Here is a 19,763-nt window from a genome sequence, read left to right on the forward strand (position 1 = left end):
CAGGACGTTAAAAATGGCTCGTGGCTGGGTCTTCCAGCATGACAATGACCCGAAACATACAGCCAAGGCAACAAAGGAGTGGCTCAAAAAGAAGCACATTAAGGTCATGGAGTGGCCTAGCCAGTCTCCAGACCTTAATCCCATCTAAAACTTATGGAGGGAGATGAAGATCCGAGTTGCCAAGCGACAGCCTCGAAATCTTAATGATTTACAGATGATCTGCAAAGAGGAGTGGGCCAAAATTCCATCTAACATGTGTGCAAACCTCATCATCAACTACAAAAAACACCTGACTGCTGTGCTTGCCAACAAGGGTTTTGCCACCAAGTATTAAGTCTTGTTTGCCAAAGGGATCAAATACTTATTTCTCTGTGCACAATGCAGATAAATATATATAATTGTGACAATGTGATTTTCTTTTTTTTTTTTTTTATATAATCTATCTCTCACTGGTAAAATTAACCTAGCCTAAAAATTCTAGACTGTTCATGTCTTTGACAGTGGGCAAACTTACAAAATCAGCAAGGGATCAAATACTTATTTCCTTCACTGTACATTCCAGAACACCCCTAGGGAGAAAAGGTAATAACCTTGCTAGGGGGGCTGCAACCCATAGAGAAGTTATTTTTTCCTTAACATGACAATCTCATCCAGAGGACAGGAAACCTGACTGGGTGTATGGAGAGGTGTGTCTTTTTTTTATATCCTCAGGCTTCCTGTCCAGCGAATGGGATGTCTCTCTAGGGGTACTGTCATAGGTGAAAGGGAGAAAAAAAAAAACATCTCATAATTGGCTCAGCGTGCTGCTTTTTCATGCTTTATACTGCAGCTCTGCTTGCTCAGATTGGCTGATAGGTAAAAGGACAAGCACACAAAGAAGTCACAGCATGGAGTGCTGATTTCCATAACACCAAAGACACACAACTTAGAAATAAGCAACTAAACTATGGAGAGGGGGGATCCGTGCAGTGTAAAGATGGCTGAAAGAATGGAATAGCAGCAGCATTCCATAGGACAACACCACGGCTGCACAGCTGAGAAGAGGTGGTCAGAAATCCCCACCATACCAGTGATGGGCAGGGATAGTGCCAGCACATGGACAGTGCCCATAATATACCCAGTGCATACAGTAAAGTATAAGCTTCATATTTGTGTAAAATGTAGCTTTTCCTAGACTCCAATGGGAAACCATTCATTAGGCAAAGAACTGCGGAGAGCTTATGGTGTATTCGCACGGTGCAGTTGTGCAATGATTTTTGCCACATCACTGAGAAGGACACCAAAACCACGTTAATTTTTTACTGCGATTTACCGTGGTTTCACAGCTAGCACAGAAACCGCAGCAAATTGTGGTAAAAGCGCATGAGGTTTTGCCATGCAGCCATTGGCCGCGTGGGAAAAACCGCAGCGCAACCTCAACCTGTGAATACACTTTTAGTCAGTCACTCATACCGGTTTCTGGCTGACCAACTAACCTACACCCCCCCCCCCCCCATCTACAGAGACCGCTCTTCTGCGTTCACATCCTTTTCTGTATATAAAAGGGACAGATTTATCAATGTATTTGTCTTCTGAAGTGAGGGACCCATGCACACAACCGTAGAATTTGTCCGTAATTACGGACCCATTCATTTCTATTGACCACGTACGCCTGCCCGTATAGTTACAGGAAGGTCTCCGGGCCTTCGAAAGCTACCGCAAAAGATAGGACATGTCCTACCTTTTGCTTTTTACAGACCGTGCTCCCATACTTTGGGATGTGGGTGTGGGTCCGCCAGCAGCGAATACGGGTGCGTCCATGTGCATGAGGCCTAAATCCACAAAAATAATATGACGTTTGGGGTGAATACCATGTTTATAAAGTCCCTGCGCCACTTTACATACAAATGTGTCAGAAAAAGTGGTCAAGGCTTCAGTCATACAACTCACTTATGATCATTTTCCACCACTTTTCCGATCAGGTGTTTGCTTTTTTCCGCCTATGCCAGATTCATCAACAGGGTGCATGTCTGAATCTGGCGCATGCTGCATATGGAACATATACTGGCGCACCAATATGAATAAATCTCCATTGTTTTCAGATTGGTTCCTCCAGTTTTTTTGCACACCAGACATTGTAATATTTGTACTATTTGCTTGTATGGACTTATGCGAGGACCTTCTTTTTCTCTGTACAGGTGTCCTGTAAACTTGTTTCATTATTGCAAGTGGTTTTGCTCCAAATAATAGAACAAAAAAAAAAGATTACGCATTATAATGAACACCATCATTAGGATTAATTACAAGCAAAGGGAAGGAAGCAGCAAAGAGGGACCTGAGAGCGACGGGTCATCCACCAGATAACAGGACATGTACATAGAATAAGTATTTTACCTCCTCTATTTGCCCACATTGAACATCTCTGGTGGAGTATTGTTACCACCACCTTAATATGGAGTGTGCCACGTGTACGGTGACCTCAAGAATAGCGCAGTGTTCAGTATACGTACAATCCTCCATTTATCTGTGAACTTCATCATTTTAATCCACAAAAGGAGGCAGACAACACTCGGAAGCAAAAAATAATTTATTCTCTAAGGATGACCAACATTATCAAACGCATTCTTCAATAACACATTATTATTAAAGCTGATAGACTGAGGAGTTTGCTTGTGTTCATCTTAAGACTATGTTCACACAGCATATGTTCAGGCTGAAAATTACGGAAACGGCCTCTGAATCCAGACTTTTTTGGAGTGGATTTCAAAGCGTATTTTGAGGGGTATTTTCAAAGCGACAATGGGAAAAATCAGCGCATAGAACGCTTCAAGAAACTAGATGTCACTTACAAAACATATATTTACGAGCGGTTTTTAGATTCAGCAGTGTAAATATACGCCCTGTATGAACTAAATGGTTTAAATCAATGAGAAGCGGTTTGCAGGTGTATTTGAGCGTAATACATGCATTTTACTCTCCTAAATACGCCTGAAAATATGCAGTGTGAATAGGGCCTTAAGATGGAGTGCTGCTGTTTACATATCATGTTCCTTATTCCAGTCTGCACAGCCATATGATTGTAGTCCGCCAACCACCCACATTCTGCCCCCATGACCTATAGATGACATGATTAATGTTCCTTCAGTTAATATTCAGTCGGTGCGGTGTCTGCCTTCTCACACCACAACTAGTACTTCTTCTGAGTACAGGACACATATCTTCTACAATATGTCCTTGAGTAACATTACCCTTTTGGCGCAGAGATCTACTCTGCCGGAGTTACAATTAGTGCTTCTACGGAGTTGTAATGCTCTCCCAGTCCATAAGCGTGGCGCATATATCTGAAAGGAAAAAAAAAAGTGACAAACATTTCCATGATTTTTTCCATGCACATGCTATACTGATAGAGTACTTCATTACAGGACAAGTCCACCTCAAAGCGATACTAGAACTTCGCTTATTTTATTAGTGTTTGCTAGAAAATACAAGTTTGTTAACAATCTTACATCTATATGGGTCCATGGCTGCTGGAAATACTACCCTCGCGGCACACCTCTGAGGATGTCAGCGGCAGTTTTTATAACCCCACCGCCCTCAGTCATGGCTTTGAAAGTTTAGGCTAAGGCCCCATGCACACAAACATGCTTTTGCGGCCGCAATTCCTCTGAAAACACACGGGACAATTGCAGCCCCATGCACACGACCGTGGTTTCCAAAATCCGTGCAGGGCCCAGGAGCCTGGACCGCAGAAAGAACGGACATGAATGAATATTAAAGCTTAGACCAGAGTTTCACTTTAAGGAGAGGGGAAAAAAAATAAATAAAAAGAAATATCTTCTATGTAACAGACAGCATTGAAAATTAACCTCTTAGCGAACAGCCTATTTTAGGCCTTAATGACAAAGCAATTTTTAAAGTTTTTCCATCGTCTCATTCAAAAAGCTATAACTTTATTTTTCTGTCGACATAGCGATTTAAAGAGAACCTTTCCCCTGCCCATACATGTGCAGCATGTAGTAGGCAGGGCTGTACAAACCTTGTCTCACTATAATTTTTTTTCCTATCTTTCTCCGTTATTTAGATATCGGTGCCGTTATATTTGCTGCCCAATATTTAAATAACCCCCTGAATGGTCAATGGGGTGTGTAATTGGCAAGGCGGGGGGTAAACATTGCTGTGTCACTGTCCAATCAGCTACAGAAAGTGTCACAGCAATAGCTGGAGAGAGGAGCTCTCCGCCGCAACCATGGAACAGAAGAGGAGAAGAAGAGAGTGAATTCTTCTTCTTGTTGCATGGCAACGGGAGTACCTTTGGCAGCGTCATCAGAGCTGTGCGTACGCGCAGGCGCGCACACTCTCTCTCGCTCTCTTTCTCTTCAGCTTTCGGCAACAAAGAACGACAAGACTGATCTCTCGCGCGCATGGTCGTACAGCTCCAAGTAGCACGTGCACAAACGCTCTCCTCATGCAGTAACACTGTCCATAGCGGATTGGACAGTGTCACAGAGATGTTACACACCCCATTGACAGTTCAGGGGATTATTTAAGTATCGGGCGCCAAGTATAACGGCACCGATATCCAAGTAACAGAGGAGGATAGGAAATTTTTTTTTTTAAAAGTGCCACAAGATTTCTGCAGCCCTCCCCATTACATGCTGTACATGTATGGGCAGGTGAAAGGTTCTCTTTAAGGACTTGTTTTTGCGGGACAAGTTGTATTTTTTTAAAAGCACCATTTTGGGGTACATATAATCACTTTTTTTTTGGGGGGGGGGGGTTTAGAAAAAAAAACCTGAAATTTTGCAATTCCTCTTTGAGATTCAAATTTATGCCGTTTACGGTGTGGTATAAATAACATAACTATATTGAGCGGGTCGTTACGATTGCGGCAATACCATATTTATATCGTTTTTTTTAATGTACTACTTTTACACAGTAATAACACGATCACATCACGGGTGTGCCGATGGGCTGAGAGAGGGAGCCCCCTTCCCCTAAAACTACTGAGATGCAGCAGTCGCTATGGAATTCCGCATCTGAGGGATTAAACGGGCAGTATTGATCCTGATTTCGATCCCGCCCGGTTGAGCAGGTCTTCCTCCGGTAACTGAGAGCAGGGAGCTTTTACTCCTCCCGGTGGTGCTTATTTATTCGGATGCAGCACCGTAAAAAGGCTACCGCATCAGAATAAAGCCTGTTAGTGACCGCTGTAAACACACCTATGGGCGATCACAAACAGGCTAAAGAGGTTTTCCGTTCTTCATGTAAAATCTTAAATCAATCTTAAAGGGGTTGTTTCATTGAGACACCCCCTTTCCATATATCCTATTATTGCATATGAATGTCATTGAGGGGGGTCCCCTCTTTGAGCTAGAATGGAGAGTTCCTCTGGTCGAGCTGCTCCCACTTTAGTGGACTCAAGCAAATCATGTATTACATGGACGGCCATTCTCCTGGCCAGACAAGCCTTCTAAGGTATCCAGGAGCAAGACCCACCACGGATTGCTGCAACAGTCTTAATCGGACATGAGTTATTTGTACGACCTCTGCTTTCTGTCAGTGAAAGGAATACATTGTTTCTATCATTACAGGCAACAAACCCTGAGTAGTCTAATCCTGCAGTATTTCAGATGCATTGGAGCAATAAAACAAAAATTATTGCAAATGTGTAAATAGCCATTAAATATAGCAGTTCCCAAATGTATATTGGAAATGCTCCCTTTACACGTACGTACAACTGATCTACGAACAACCTTCTGGATGCCTTCAATTAGGGTAAAATCTCTTCTACGGCAGTCTATCCTTTCAATTCACTGCAGACTCATTGTGATAAACTCAAAAGGGGCAGAATTTATTAATAGCTTAACAAAAAGTCACAAATTATCTTGCACTCCATATTTGCGGCTTTCTTCCGTTTTGCGCTTCTTTCGATCACTATAAGTGGCGAGAAAAGTGTGCAGGGTTTAGCAAGAGGGGCTCCCGCAAACCGTCAGATTGAAAAAGAAATGCTGCCTAACTCGTGAACAATGATGAATAGCTAGACTAGAAGAGCCCTAACAATAAATAAAGGCACTAATGGCCAAGGGACTCGACCTAACCCTAGCTAATGTTAATATGTAAGAAAAAGAGGCCAGCACATACCCTGGGACATGATGGAAAGCGGTGCAGAAGAACCAAGGTGGACGGATGAGTGAACGCCGGTCACTTTGGTACTTCTGCACCGCTTTCCATCATGTCCCAGGGTATGTGCTGGCCTCTTTTTCTTACATATTAACATTAGCTAGGGTTAGGTCGAGTCCCTTGGCCATTAGTGCCTTTATTTATTGTTAGGGCTCTTCTAGTCTAGCTATTCATCATTGTTCACGAGTTAGGCAGCATTTTGATTATATGTGGGCTCTTGGCTATCCTGTGCCCACGTTTATCTTCCCTCCTTTGGGTTATTTTAGCGTGTGCTTTAGCTGTTTTTGGATGGTTGACTCTGTGTACTCATGGTCTGTTCCATCTGACCCTGCTGTATAAACTCTTCCGTGTATGGTTCTTTTTTTATCCTGTATTATGTGATTGTGTACTATATTTAATAAAGATTTTTGTACTCTTGTATATTATTGGTATACTATTTCTTTGAGGGTCATGTCCCTTTTCTTTGGTTCGCTTTTAGGTTGTCTGCTATATTAAGGGACCCTTGTATACGCCATTGGTTTGGTGTGAGGTTTGTTTAGGTTGTTCAATTTTTCATTTTAAAAACTGCAATAGCAGTTGTAAATTATAGGATATGTATACCTTCCCAACCAATTCTTGTATCGTTCCAAAGCATCTAAAATGAAAAATAAAGCAACTTTGCAAATAGTCTTAAATACAAACCTATGTATTGTTTTGGGTCTGCAGCTCCTATGCAGTCCTATGTGTCTCCCTGGTAACAGACTACAAACAAACTTTGTGTAGTCTGATGCTGCAGTCACACTCCCTTCCATCTGTTCCCTACTTCTTGCCAACCTAAATTTGGTGGGTTAGCAAGAAGTAGGGGCAGATAAAACAGCATCAGACTACACATTTTGTTTGTAGTCTGCCACAATGGAGACACATACTGTAGGTCTGTATAGAACTTGCATACACAAAACAATAGGACATTTCCAATTAAGACTATTTGCAAAGTTGTTTCATTTTAGATGCATTAGGAAAGCATAGGTAAAACGGGTGAAAAAGAGTGAACATAGTCTTTAACCATATCAAAGAATTGTTGAGACGCAGCTGGTCACAATGGCTACTACGATACTCACACTACAGTTATTGGCTTGTCTGAATATTCTTCACCAATGATGATAGGTGAGGCATCTGCCTGGATGACCTCTATAGGAGTCTGCAGTATGTGTGACAGTGCCCGAAGCTTTAAAATAGCGACAACAAAAAAGCAATAAATCTCTGCAGTCAAAGTGTGATTAATATCATAACAGTAGACCAGGGGTCGGTAACCTTCGGCACTCCAGCTGTTGTGAAACTACAACTCCCAGCATGCCCTGAGGGCCAAAGGATTTATTATTCTAGCTAAAGGATATCAGGAGATATTGTGAAGTGTATTTTCATAGCAGCTAGATTACCAAAGGTTGCTGACCCCCCCTGGTCGACAGACAATATGCTCAATATGAAAACAGATGGCACAAAATCCTCAACAGAACTATTTGACAAACAGCTGAAACGTTCCAGCATTATACAGGTCAGGTGGCACAAAGAGCGTGTGTGCGTGTGTAAGTTACTGCAGCTATAGATGAACGCTGGACTAATGGACTATGCGTGTATAAATCTAAAACATGTAAGGCCCCATGCACACGACCGCACCCGTAATCACAGTCCGTGATTATGGGCACTGCCGGCCATGATCCGCATTTGCGGATCGTGCTCCCATTATAAAGTATGGGAGAAGGGTCCATAAAATAAACAAACAGCACATGTGCCGTAGAAAGCTACTGGAAAAAATTGGACAACATAGAAATTAATGGCTCTAATTACGGTATGTAATTATGGACAAAACCTACGGTTGTGTGCATGGGGCCTAAATCTGCATTTGGGAAGGGGAGGATTTTTATAGTACATGAATGTCAAAAAGCAGAGTTTTGCTAACTGAGGTTTCCAAGGTCAGGCCACTATAGTTAGCAGCGTCTGTCTCCAGGGATAAAGTCAATGTTACATTACAATATATTCCAATGAATATATTCTCACTTGTTTAGCACCCTGCAGTGACCTCTTTCAGTAAATTGTACATAGGAGCCAATGATTCTGAGGGGGGGTTACCTGACCCGGATTCATGGATGACAGAATTCCTTTACTTTGTGCTCCAATGAAGTGATCCAGGTTGGTTTAAACACCGCGCCCCTATGTCTCATTCACAATTGTGTACTTGGTCAGGATTTTGCATTTTTTTTTTTTTAACCCAAACCATAGAGAGTGGATGCAAAAAGTATAAAACTTTTCATTATACTGCACTTTTTTTTTTTGTGTCTAGCGTCCATATCTGGTTTTGGCTTAAAAAAATAAAAAAATAAATAAAAATAAAGGATTGAAGATACTGATCGATTAGGTCATTAGGCCCCTTTCACACAAGAACTTTTTTTTATCAGTATTAAGTCTATATTTTTCGGTGCGTAATATGGTTAATCTACTGGGTCATTCACATTAAAAAGCAGCGTATGTTACTTTCATCAGTTTTGCTGTTGAAAACGAACTTTGACGTCTATGAAGAGTGTTCAAAATACAGATACATCTATATTGTATGCATATAGCAACAGCATTGCATCCATATTTCCAAGAGACTGTCTTATGCATTTTCTATTCCTCCTTGGAGGAAAGACTATCAGTAATTCAGATGCAATATGGATTACTTACCAATGCAATATGTTCAGTTTATGGAAAACAGGCCTAATTCACACTTCTGTATTTGGTCAGTATTTTTGTTGTTGTTGCAAAACAGAGAAATATATACAGTATATATTGTTTTTTTGTTTAGGCTTTAAAAAACAAATGCAACATCCCTGTGCAGTCGACGTGACTTACCTCTAACTGACCTCCCCAAGCTGGTGTGTTTGCCACTTCGGTGCAATACTTCTCAAATTCATCTGTGTAACACATGAAGACATTGTGTCGATACACTGCACATTCCATCAAGTCATGGCGTTCATTACATTGGATCCAACACCCTCAATGATCTTTTTCTCAAGCTAATGAAACAGCTCATTTTCACTAGATTGCGCTCATGTCTAATTATTTTGCTCAGTTTGCAGGACAAACTGACATAATACGATTAATAATGGAAAAAAAATAACTTTAAAGTAGTGTAAAAAGCGCATCTACTAACAGCGACCATGGGGTTGATATGAAGCGTCACTGGGGAGGGAGAAGACACCTCAATGCTCAGTAATATATGCGTCGTGCTGCACACCAGGGAATGGCACTATGAAAGATTTTTAGAATAATCTACTAGATGCCCGGTGTTCCACTCAAAGACAAAAACGCCATCTTGTGTCTACAGCTTCCCGGACTGCTCATCTCTAAAGTCATTTGTTAAAGGGGTTCACTGTTTGATCAGTGGGATCGGACAGTGAAGGAGCTGTGGTGCTCATGCAAACGCCACATAGAGTGACTGCTACTTTGAATGACAGAATAGTTTTTTTTGAGCTAAAAATAAGCAACTCAGATTTGCAAGAGATTCCGCAGCAGTAATCACAGTTTGATATGCTGAAAATCTACACATGGATTAGCCCCATTCAACTGGGCTAATCTGCGTGCGGTTACCCACCACAGTCTCCACTTTAATATGACATGGTCGCAGATTTCAATTCCACGCCAGAAAAATCTGCAGCGTTTGAACAGCCAAGCAGATTTGCTATTTAGATTAATTGGAGGCGGTTTTAACGTGAATTTCGTTGTAGAAAACGCATCGGAATCCACTTAAGAAAAAACAAATCAGTGAACCTGTCCTAAGAGGTTGGGCATCTCAGCTGGTTGGGAGGGGGGGGGGACCAGACCACAGAAAACCAGACGAGACTGCAAAAAGCAAAGCTTAAAAGTTAAATACATGCAAGTGTGTTTCATGATAACGTTGAAAACAATAATAATAATGCTATTTGCTATAATGCTGGTCGATGTATTATGGAATATTATAATTATGTTTTTTTTTTTATCTTTTCATCTCTTGGGGTTGATGTCCCCCTCTATGGATACTGCCTCCTGCATGAATGGAAGGAGCACAGGTGAGATCTATAGAGCATCGAACACCTTCAGCACTACTGAAACTAGAAATCTGGAACATTCAAGCAAAGAATCATTCAGATCACTGGTCCTCTGCCTAGACTGTTGTGCTAATGGGGTTGGAGCGCTTTACCGAGCCCTTTCATTCTGGAAATCAGTGGTTGTCTAAATGGCACCAATGTATCTCGGACCAGATGGCCATTTTGACTAAGTTTTGCCTGTAAACGTGTTTTGTATTTGTAGCGTCCCCTCCTAGATTTAAATACTTCTCACCTTGAGTGTACATTTCCCCTGTGATAGAATTGGTTAGAAACGGGAGGAAGTCATCGGTGCGATTCTGCATATAGTCTGCCGTCTGGCACCGGAGACTTGTCAGAGTCACATTATTATCACGTTCCTTCAGCTGGTGTTCAATAGCTCTGTACATGCAGTGACCGTCCGATGGGATCTGTTTAATCTGCAGCTGTCTCTGAGACAAAATATGGGCGAGCTGCTGACTTTCCAGGTGCCGGGCTCCACCCAGGTTCTCGATTTCAGCCTCCGCAATGCGATCATCCCTTTCTTTTTCTATGGCGGCCTTTTTCTCCTACGATTACAAATAAATGTCGACACTATAAAAAAGGTTTAACACTGAAAGCGGAGGACATCAAACACTCGTGTAGGTTATGAGGTCAAATATTATAGAGAGCCCTTACACGCGTAAGATGCCCTGCCCGATAGCACTAAAATAATGGGCACAAGAATGCCCAGAAAATGTCACCCCACAATGCTTTTAGGACCGTAAAATACGATCAGACAGTGAAAGGGTTAATTAGGGACAGGGTAACTGCAATTAAATAAATAAGCTTTGACTCTCGAAGGGTCAAATGTGATTTCCTCAACTGGATCTTCCTGGTTCTCTAACTGAACCAACTCAACTCCAAAATCAGAGAACTCTACAGTGTAGAGATGAGCGAACTTATGATAAGTTCGGTTGGTTCGCCGAATTTCTTGAAAAAGTTCGATTCGGACCGAACCTGTAATTCAAGAAAGCCCATAAAATCGTGTATGGAGCTCCCGTAATGACGGGTGGCTACATGTGTGCACCCGGCAATACGGCAGCGTTGCTAGGCGACGTCAGTAAATAGTCACTGTCCAGGGTGCTGAAAGAGTTGACTGATCTGCAGTAACTCTTTCAGCACCCTGGACAGTGAATTCCGATCACAATAAAGAGCAACCTGTAAAAAAAAAACTAAAAAAAACGTGTCCCTCTCGACATCCGGCCCGACATCCCTGGATGACGTTTCAGCCAATGTGACCGCTGCAGCCAATCACATGCTGCAGCGGTCACATGGACTGTCGCGTCATCCAGGGATGTCGGGCTGGATGTCAAGAGAGGGACGCGTCACTGTTGCCTTGGTGACGCGTCCCTCTTTCGGCATCCAGCCCGACCTCCCTGGATGACGCAGCAGTCCATGTGACCGCTGCAGCATGTGATTGGCCTGGGATTGGCTGCAGCCTGTGATTGGCTGCAGCCGTCACTTGGACTGAATCGTCATCCCGGGAGGTCGGACTGGAGGAAGAAGCAGGGAGTTATCGGTAAGTAGGAACTTCTATTTTTTTTTACACGTTGATGTATATTGTGATCGGAAGTCACTGTCCAGGGTGCTGAAACAGTTACTGCCGATCGCTTAACTCTTTCAGCACCCTGGACAGTGACTATCCCCTGACGTCGCGTACCGGAAAATCAGTGACTCATAAGCCGGGTTTGGTCAAAACGTGTTCGGCCGAACCCGGTGAAGTTCGGATTCGCTGCGAACCGAACTTTTCACGATGTTCGGACCGAAACCGGGTTCGGTTGTCCCGGTTCGCTCATCTTTAATACAGTGGATAAGGAGCTCATGAAATGTACACGACTTTAGAGAGAAGAATCCAGACCAGAATAAATACAAGCAGCTCACCCGTCTCTTCTGCGCTTTAGACACACGCGTCTGCTGAACGGGGACTTCGCTTCCAAGATCTAAACTAGTGACTCCATTAGAAATGCTGTTCACCTGAGACAAAAATAAAGAGGAGAATACACGTCTGCTTGTCGGCCATATTCATCCGATACATTACGATATATCTATCCACACCAAGCAACCAGTGTTCTTACTGCTAGAAATAGCAGACAGCAATATACACCGATCAGCCAAAACATTAAAACCACCTACTTAATATTGTGTAGGTCCTATTTGTGCCACCAAAACAGATCTGACCCATTGAGGCATGGACTCCACAGGACCTCTGAGGGTCTCCCGTGATATCTGGCACCAAGACGTTAGCAGCAGGTCCTTTAAGTTGTAGAGTAGGGCGACCAGGGATCTGACTTGTTTTTCCAGAACATCCCACAGATGCTTGGTAGGATTTAGATCTGGGAATTTGGAGGCCAAGTCAACACCTTGGACTCTTTGTCATGCTCCTCAAATCATTCCTGAACAATGTTTGCAGTGTGGCAGGCTGTATTATTCTGCTGAAAGAGGCCACTGGTATTAGGAAATAGCGTTGCCATGAAGGGGTGTACTTATTCTGCAACAATGTTTAGGTTGATGGGTTCTGTCAGACCTTTCCGTCAGGGGAACCTATCAACAGAACAGTAGTCAACTGCGTTATGGATTCCGTAAAAAAACAAAAAACGGAAACCTTAAGGAACGGAAACCATTAGCAACGGAAGCATTACCATTGAAAACAATGGTAACAGAATGCTATGGTTTCCGCTTTCCTTTCTGTTGATGGATTCCCAACGGAAAGGTTTGACGGAACCCATCAACGGAACTTAACGCTGATGTGAACAGGCCACACGAATGTCAGGACCCAAGGTTTCCCCACAAAACATTACCCAGAGCATCACACTGCCTCCTCCGTCTTGCCTTCTTCCCATAGTGCACCCTGGTGCCATCTCTTCCCCAGCTAAGTGACTCGCACACCCAGCCACCCACATGATGTAAAAGAAAATATGATTCATTAGGCCAGGCCCCTTCTTCCATTGCCTTACGGTCCAGTACTGATGCTTATTGTAGGTGCTTTTGTTGCTGGACCCGAGTTAGCGTGGGCACTCTGGCCTGCGGCTTTGCAGCAAGCTGTGATGCACGGTGTGCTCCGACACATTTCTATCATAGCCAGCATTAACTTTTTTTTAAAAAATTGTGCTACAGTAGTTCTTCTGTGGGATTGGACCAGATAGTTTAGCCTTCGCTCCACACGCAATCAATGAGCATAGGGCGCCCATGACCCTGTCACTGGTTTACCGGTTCTCCTTCCCAGGACCACTTTTGGTAGGTTCTAATCACTACATAAAAAGAACACCCCACAAGACCCGACGTTTAGGAGATGAGCTGACCCAGTCGTCTAGCCATCACATTTTGGCATTTGTGAAAGGCACTAAAAATCTCTTAGGGTATGTTCACACGTCCTATTTACGGACGTAATTCGGGCGTTTTACGCCTCGAATTACGTCCGAAAATACGGCTCCAAACATCTGCCCATTGAAATGGGGTTATGATGTTCTGTGCACACAGGCTTTTTTTTTTTTTTACGCGCCGCTATCAAAAGACGGCCCGTAAAAAGACGCCCGCGTCAAAGAAGTGCATGTCACTTCTTGAGACGTAATTGGAGCAGTTTTTCATTGACTCCATTGAAAAACAGCTCCAATTACGTCCGTAATTGACGCCGCGAAAAACGCGAGTACGAGCAATTATGTCTGAAATTCAGGAGCTGTTTTCACCTGAAAACAGCTCCGTAATTTCAGGCGTATTGGACGCTGCCGTGTGAACATACCCTTACACTTGCCCATTTTTCCTGCTTCCAAAACACCAACTTTAAGAACAGATTGATCACCTGCTGCCTAATATATCCCACCCCTTGTCAGGCGCCATTGTAACCAGATAATCAAGGTCATTCCCTTCACCTGTCAGTGGTTATAATGTTACAGCTGAACGGTAGATATCGGTGTTTTATCGCATGCTGCATATTCTACCAGTCATTTCTATTGCAGAAATACAGATCCTCCTTGTGAAGAGAACCCCTTCCTAGAAGTTATACAAGAGAACCCCTTCCTAGAAGTTATACAAGAGAACCCCTTCCTAGAAATTATACAAGAGAACCCCTTCCTAGAAGTTATAGAAGAGAACCCCTTCCTAGAAGTTATACAAGAGAACCCCTTCCTAGAAGTTATACAAGAGAACCCCTTCCTAGAAGTTATACAAGAGAACCCCTTCCTAGAAGTTATACAAGAGAACCCCTTCCTAGAAGTTATACAAGAGAACCCCTTCCTAGAAGTTATACAAGAGAACCCCTTCCTAGAAGTTATACAAGAGAACCCCTTCCTAGAAGTTATACAAGAGAACCCCTTCCTAGAAGTTATACAAGAGAACCCCTTCCTAGAAGTTATACAAGAGAACCCCTTCCTAGAAGTTATACAAGAGAACCCCTTCCTAGAAGTTATACAAGAGAACCCCTTCCTAGAAGTTATACAAGAGAACCCCTTCCTAGAAGTTATACAAGAGAACCCCTTCCTAGAAGTTATACAAGAGAACCCCTTCCTAGAAGTTATACAAGAGAACCCCTTCCTAGAAGTTATACAAGAGAACCCCTTCCTAGAAGTTATACAAGAGAACCCCTTCCTAGAAGTTATACAAGAGAACCCCTTCCTAGAAGTTATACAAGAGAACCCCTTCCTAGAAGTTATACAAGAGAACCCCTTCCTAGAAGTTATACAAGAGAACCCCTTCCTAGAAGTTATACAAGAGAACCCCTTCCTAGAAGTTATACAAGAGAACCCCTTCCTAGAAGTTATACAAGATAACCCCTTCCTAGAAGTTATACAAGAGAACCCCTTCCTAGAAGTTATACAAGATAACCCCTTCCTAGAAGTTATACAAGAGAACCCCTTCCTATAAGTTATATAAGAGAACCCCTTCCTAGAAGTTATATAAGATAACCCCTTCCTAGAAGTTATACAAGAGAACCCCTTCCTAGAAGTTATACAAGAGAACCCCTTCCTATAAATTATACAAGATAACCCCTTCCTATAAGTTATACAAGATAACCCCTTCCTATAAGTTATACAAGAGAACCCCTTCCTATAAGTTATATAAGATAACCCCTTCCTAGAAGTTATACAAGATAACCCCTTCCTATAAATTATACAAGATAACCCCTTCCTATAAGTTATACAAGATAACCCCTTCCTAGAAGTTATATAAGGGAACCCCTTCCTAGAAGTTATATAAGAGAACCCCTTCCTAGAAGTTATATAAGAGAACCCCTTCCTAGAAGTTATACAAGATAACCCCTTCCTATAAATTATACAAGATAACCCCTTCCTATAAGTTATACAAGATAACCCCTTCCTAGAAGTTATATAAGAGAACCCCTTCCTAGAAGTTATATAAGAGAACCCCTTCCTAGAAGTTATATAAGAGAACCCCTTCCTAGAAGTTATATAAGAGAACCCCTTCCTAGAAGTTATATAAGATAACCCCTTCCTAGAAGTTATATAAGATAACCCCTTCCTAGAAGTCTTATTATGGACATAGCCGGTGGGTCTCCTGCTCAGGACCCCTCTATTAACCAGAATGGAAAGCCAATGCCCCTTTGTTCTTGTGATTGTGGGGGTCCGACAATATGAACAGTCTGTGTGGTAAAATCATGTTTTGGACAAGGTTGTTTTCTTTGGGAATGTTACAGAAACGATATTTAGGCTTTGTTCACATCTGCGTCGGCGGACTCTTCCAGGCAGCGTTATTTTTCCCGTCAATTGGATCTGTCGGGCGCCGCTGGCATACGCCATTATAAACTCAAGCCGTGGCGCAGATGTGAACAGAGCTTTAGTAATAACGTTGCGTGTCTGCGTCCTTTTGCACAGGGGTCTCTCTCACCTCTGGTTCTCCGGGCTGCTTCTGGGTCTGATCTGTAAGTTCCTGTTTGTGCCTCTCGTCCAGTTCAGATTCCATCTTAGCGACGTCTTCGGTCAGCTGTTTTCTTCTCTTCTTGTCATTCTTAGGCACAGAGTTTTTCATGCTCTGGATCTTGGCTACAAGAATAAACATGAAGGAAGAGCGAGATGTGACTGTACGGATCCACGTATAATACTACGGCGGGGTCACGGTACACTGGGTTTGGGATCACAAAATTAGATTGGGAGTCAAAATGAGGACAGTAAGATTAAGTAATACATCCTATGTCATTGCCCCCTATGTCACTGCCCCCCTATGTCACTGCCCCCCTATGTCATTGCCTGCTCCAGCAATGCTGCAGAATTAGACAGAACGGACGTTTAGGGGGTCTAGAAAAGCTGGGTGTACAACCCTGGAGGGAATGTCTTAGATGCCATGCTGGTCTTTACTTAGAAGCAGATAAAACTAGAATAAACTAATTTTTGACACTTTGACAGAAGTAAATGACTGGAGGACTGTGGGAGGATTTTAGTGGGAAAGCTCTTTAGGCCTTGTTCACGCGGCGCCCAAAAAAAAACCGAGATGTAAACCTGTCAAAAACGCTTTTACAAAGCGCTTTTTAAAGTACAGGCATTTTTTACGTGTTTTCGGCACGTTTATGGGCGCATAATTAGGACTCCCATTGACTATGGGAATTAGGCACATTTTCGGCGCATTTCTCCATGTTTTACGCGTCAAGAATTGGCCTGACGCTTTTTTTTTTCACATGACACGCTTTTGACACACGTGTGCGTAAAAAAAACGCGTCGTATGCACTACAATGCGTTTTCCCATTGATGTCAATGGAAAGCTTAAAGCATGCGTTTTTGATGCTTTCTTTTGACTCGTAAAACGCGTTGAATACACACGCCATGTGAACAAGGCCTTAAAAGTGGCTCATCAGTTTCAGAGTCTCCCTTTCACATTAAAGAGGCTCTGTCACCACATTATAAGTGCCCTGTCTCCTACATAAGGAGATGGGCGCTGTAATGTAAGTGACAGTAATGCTTTTTATTTAAAAAAAACTATCTATTTTCACCATTTTATTAGCGTTTTTAGATTTATGCTAATGAGTTGCTTAATGCCCAAGTGGGCGTGTTTTACTTTAGACCAAGTGGGCGTTGTACAGAGGAGTGTATGACGCTGACCAATCAGTGATCAATCAGCGTCATACACTTCTCTCCATTCATTTACTCAGCGCATAGGGATCCTGCTAGATCCTTATGTGCTGTCTTATACGAACACATTAACAATACTGAAGTGTTTAGACAGTGAATAGACATTCCACGGGATGTCTATTCACAATCTCTGCACTTAGTTACTGTTTCTATGGTAGTTACAGCAGAGCACAGTGTAATCTCACGAGATTACGCGGTAAATGACAGGTTACAACGAGATCACGCTTCCTCTGCTGTAAGTACCACAGAAACAGTAACGAAGTGCAGAGATTGTGAATAGACATCCCATGGAATGTCTATTCACTGTCTAAACACTTCAGTATCGTTAATGTGTTAGTATAAGGGCGGATTTACATGAACACGATATACGTCCGTGCAACGCGCGTGATTTTCACGCGCCTCGAACAGACCTATATTAGTCTATGGGGCAGTGCAGACAGTCTGTGATTTTCACGCAGCGTGAGTCTGCTGCGTAAAACGCACGACATGTCCTATTTTTCTGCGTTTCTCGCGCATCACGCACCCATTGAAGTCAATGGGTGCGTGAAAATCACGCGCACCACACGGAAGCACTTCCGTGGGACGCGCGTGATTCGCGCAACAGCAGTAAAAAGTATCACTGAAAACAGAAAAGCACCACGTGCTTTTCTGTTTACAAACATACAAACAGAGTGTCATAATGATGGCGGCTGCGCGAAAATCACGCAGCCGCACATCATATGGTGATGACACACGGAGCTGTGAAGTGCCTTTTGCGCGTGCAAAACGCACACGCTCGTGTAAATCCGCCCTAAGACAGCACATAGTGATCTAAAAGGATCCCTAGCTGACTAAATGAATGGAGAGGAGTGCAGGATGCTGATTGGTCAGCGTCATACACTCCTCTGTACAACGCCCACTTGGTCTAAAGTAAAAACACGCCCACTTGGGCATTAAGCAACTCATTAGCATAAATCTAAAATCGCTAATAAAGTGGTGAAAACAGATCGGTTTTTTTTAAATAAAAAGCATTACGGTCACTTACATTACAGCGCCGATCTCCTTATGTATGAGATAGGCCACTTATAATGTGGTGACAGAGCCAGATTATAAGCGCCCTATCTCCTACATAATCTGATCGGCGCTGTAATGTAGATAACAGTGGGTTTTATTTTGAAAAACGATCATTTTTGAGCAAGTTATGAGCTAATTTAGATTTATGCTAATGATTTTCTCAATGGACAACTGGGCGTGTTTTTACTTTTTACCAACTGGGTGTTGTACAGAGGAGTGTATGAGGCTGACCAATCAGTGGCCCATCAGTGTCATACACTTATCATTGTTCCGGCCCAGCTTCTTTCACTGCACAATCACACTGTGATGTGGTGACAGAGCCTCTTTAAGAGGATCTATCAGCTCTCCTGACAGGTCTGTTTTAGTACATAACAATTTTTTCTTAGAACTCTGCATTGTGCCATTCCTCTATTGTTACTCCTGGAAATTTTAATGATTTGACGAGTGGGTGTTACCGTTAACAATAGGGTGCAGCCACACACTGACTTAAACTGTTTCATGGGAAAAAGCAAGTAGTTACTATAGATCCTCTATAAGGAAGAGACTTTGCACGCAAGGCCACTCCATTCTTAGGATTAGTGCAGGTCCTATCAGTTGGAGTCCAGACCTTTATATCCTGTAGATATATTATAAAACTCTGTGGCTGGAAATCCCCTTTATCTTATTGCAGAACATGTGAGTTGTAATGATGTAACAGTGACGTCATTCTGGAATGACAGAGACCAGTACATGATAAGTTTATATTTTATTTGAGGGAGTTTTCAACCAATCAGAAAACCCCGCTAAATTTACATAAAAAAGGAAAACCCTTTTAAATCCAGAGCATTCACAATGCAAGCTTAGGTGAGCACCACGGTGTCCCACGAATCACAGTGCCGCAGAGAAGGTAACCGCACTGTGCGTATAAGGACAGTGCAGGTTAACTATGCGACTACAGTATAATATAGGCATAACCTCTCACCCTGCAGATCCTTCTTCTCCTTGCGGTGCTGCCTGAGCAGCACTGCCTCCTCCGAGCCGCCTTCCTCGGCTTCCATTCTGCGCAGCACACCGTCACCTTCCACACATCCCCACACTGAAGCTTCTCATAGACATGACGTCACCGCATCCCCGTCAGGTCCTGTCAAGCAACACAACCAATCAGCGTTCGGCCCAAGGTGACTACTATTGGTTACAGGTCAGCTAAACGTTCTCACGATTGGCTCACCCTTCACACATGACCTGAGATCGCTATTGGTCAGAGCTCTGGAGACGTAATAAGCTGTTGCCCTATTTAGGGAAGCCCGGGCGGCCATTGAGCATGAGGGCAAATCAAAAGTGCAGAGGGAAAATGAAAGCGAGGTAATATTGCAGTTGTATT

At 42.9% G+C, this 19,763-nt stretch overlaps 1 protein-coding gene across 2 annotated transcripts; it reads right to left on the reverse strand.

The window, feature by feature from the left end:
• Positions 1-2,550: 2,550 nt before the first annotated feature.
• OTUD6B (OTU deubiquitinase 6B) lies at positions 2,551-19,521 on the reverse strand. 2 transcript variants are annotated; one of them, XM_075825999.1, is made up of 7 exons: positions 19,365-19,521; positions 16,116-16,270; positions 12,159-12,251; positions 10,492-10,804; positions 9,025-9,086; positions 7,257-7,363; positions 2,551-3,320 (listed from the first exon to the last, which is right to left on the reverse strand). In XM_075825999.1, exons 1-7 carry the CDS (start codon positions 19,438-19,440, stop codon positions 3,245-3,247), a joined length of 882 nt encoding a protein of 293 aa, XP_075682114.1. In that variant the 5' UTR covers positions 19,441-19,521; the 3' UTR covers positions 2,551-3,244. The 2 variants fall into 2 exon arrangements, with proteins under 2 accessions (XP_075682114.1, XP_075682115.1); XM_075826000.1 differs by lacking the exon at positions 7,257-7,363.
• Between the last annotated feature and the right edge of the window lie 242 nt (positions 19,522-19,763).

This window comes from Rhinoderma darwinii, chromosome 5 (assembly GCF_050947455.1).
Source record: "Rhinoderma darwinii isolate aRhiDar2 chromosome 5, aRhiDar2.hap1, whole genome shotgun sequence".
NCBI lineage: Eukaryota > Metazoa > Chordata > Amphibia > Anura > Rhinodermatidae > Rhinoderma > Rhinoderma darwinii.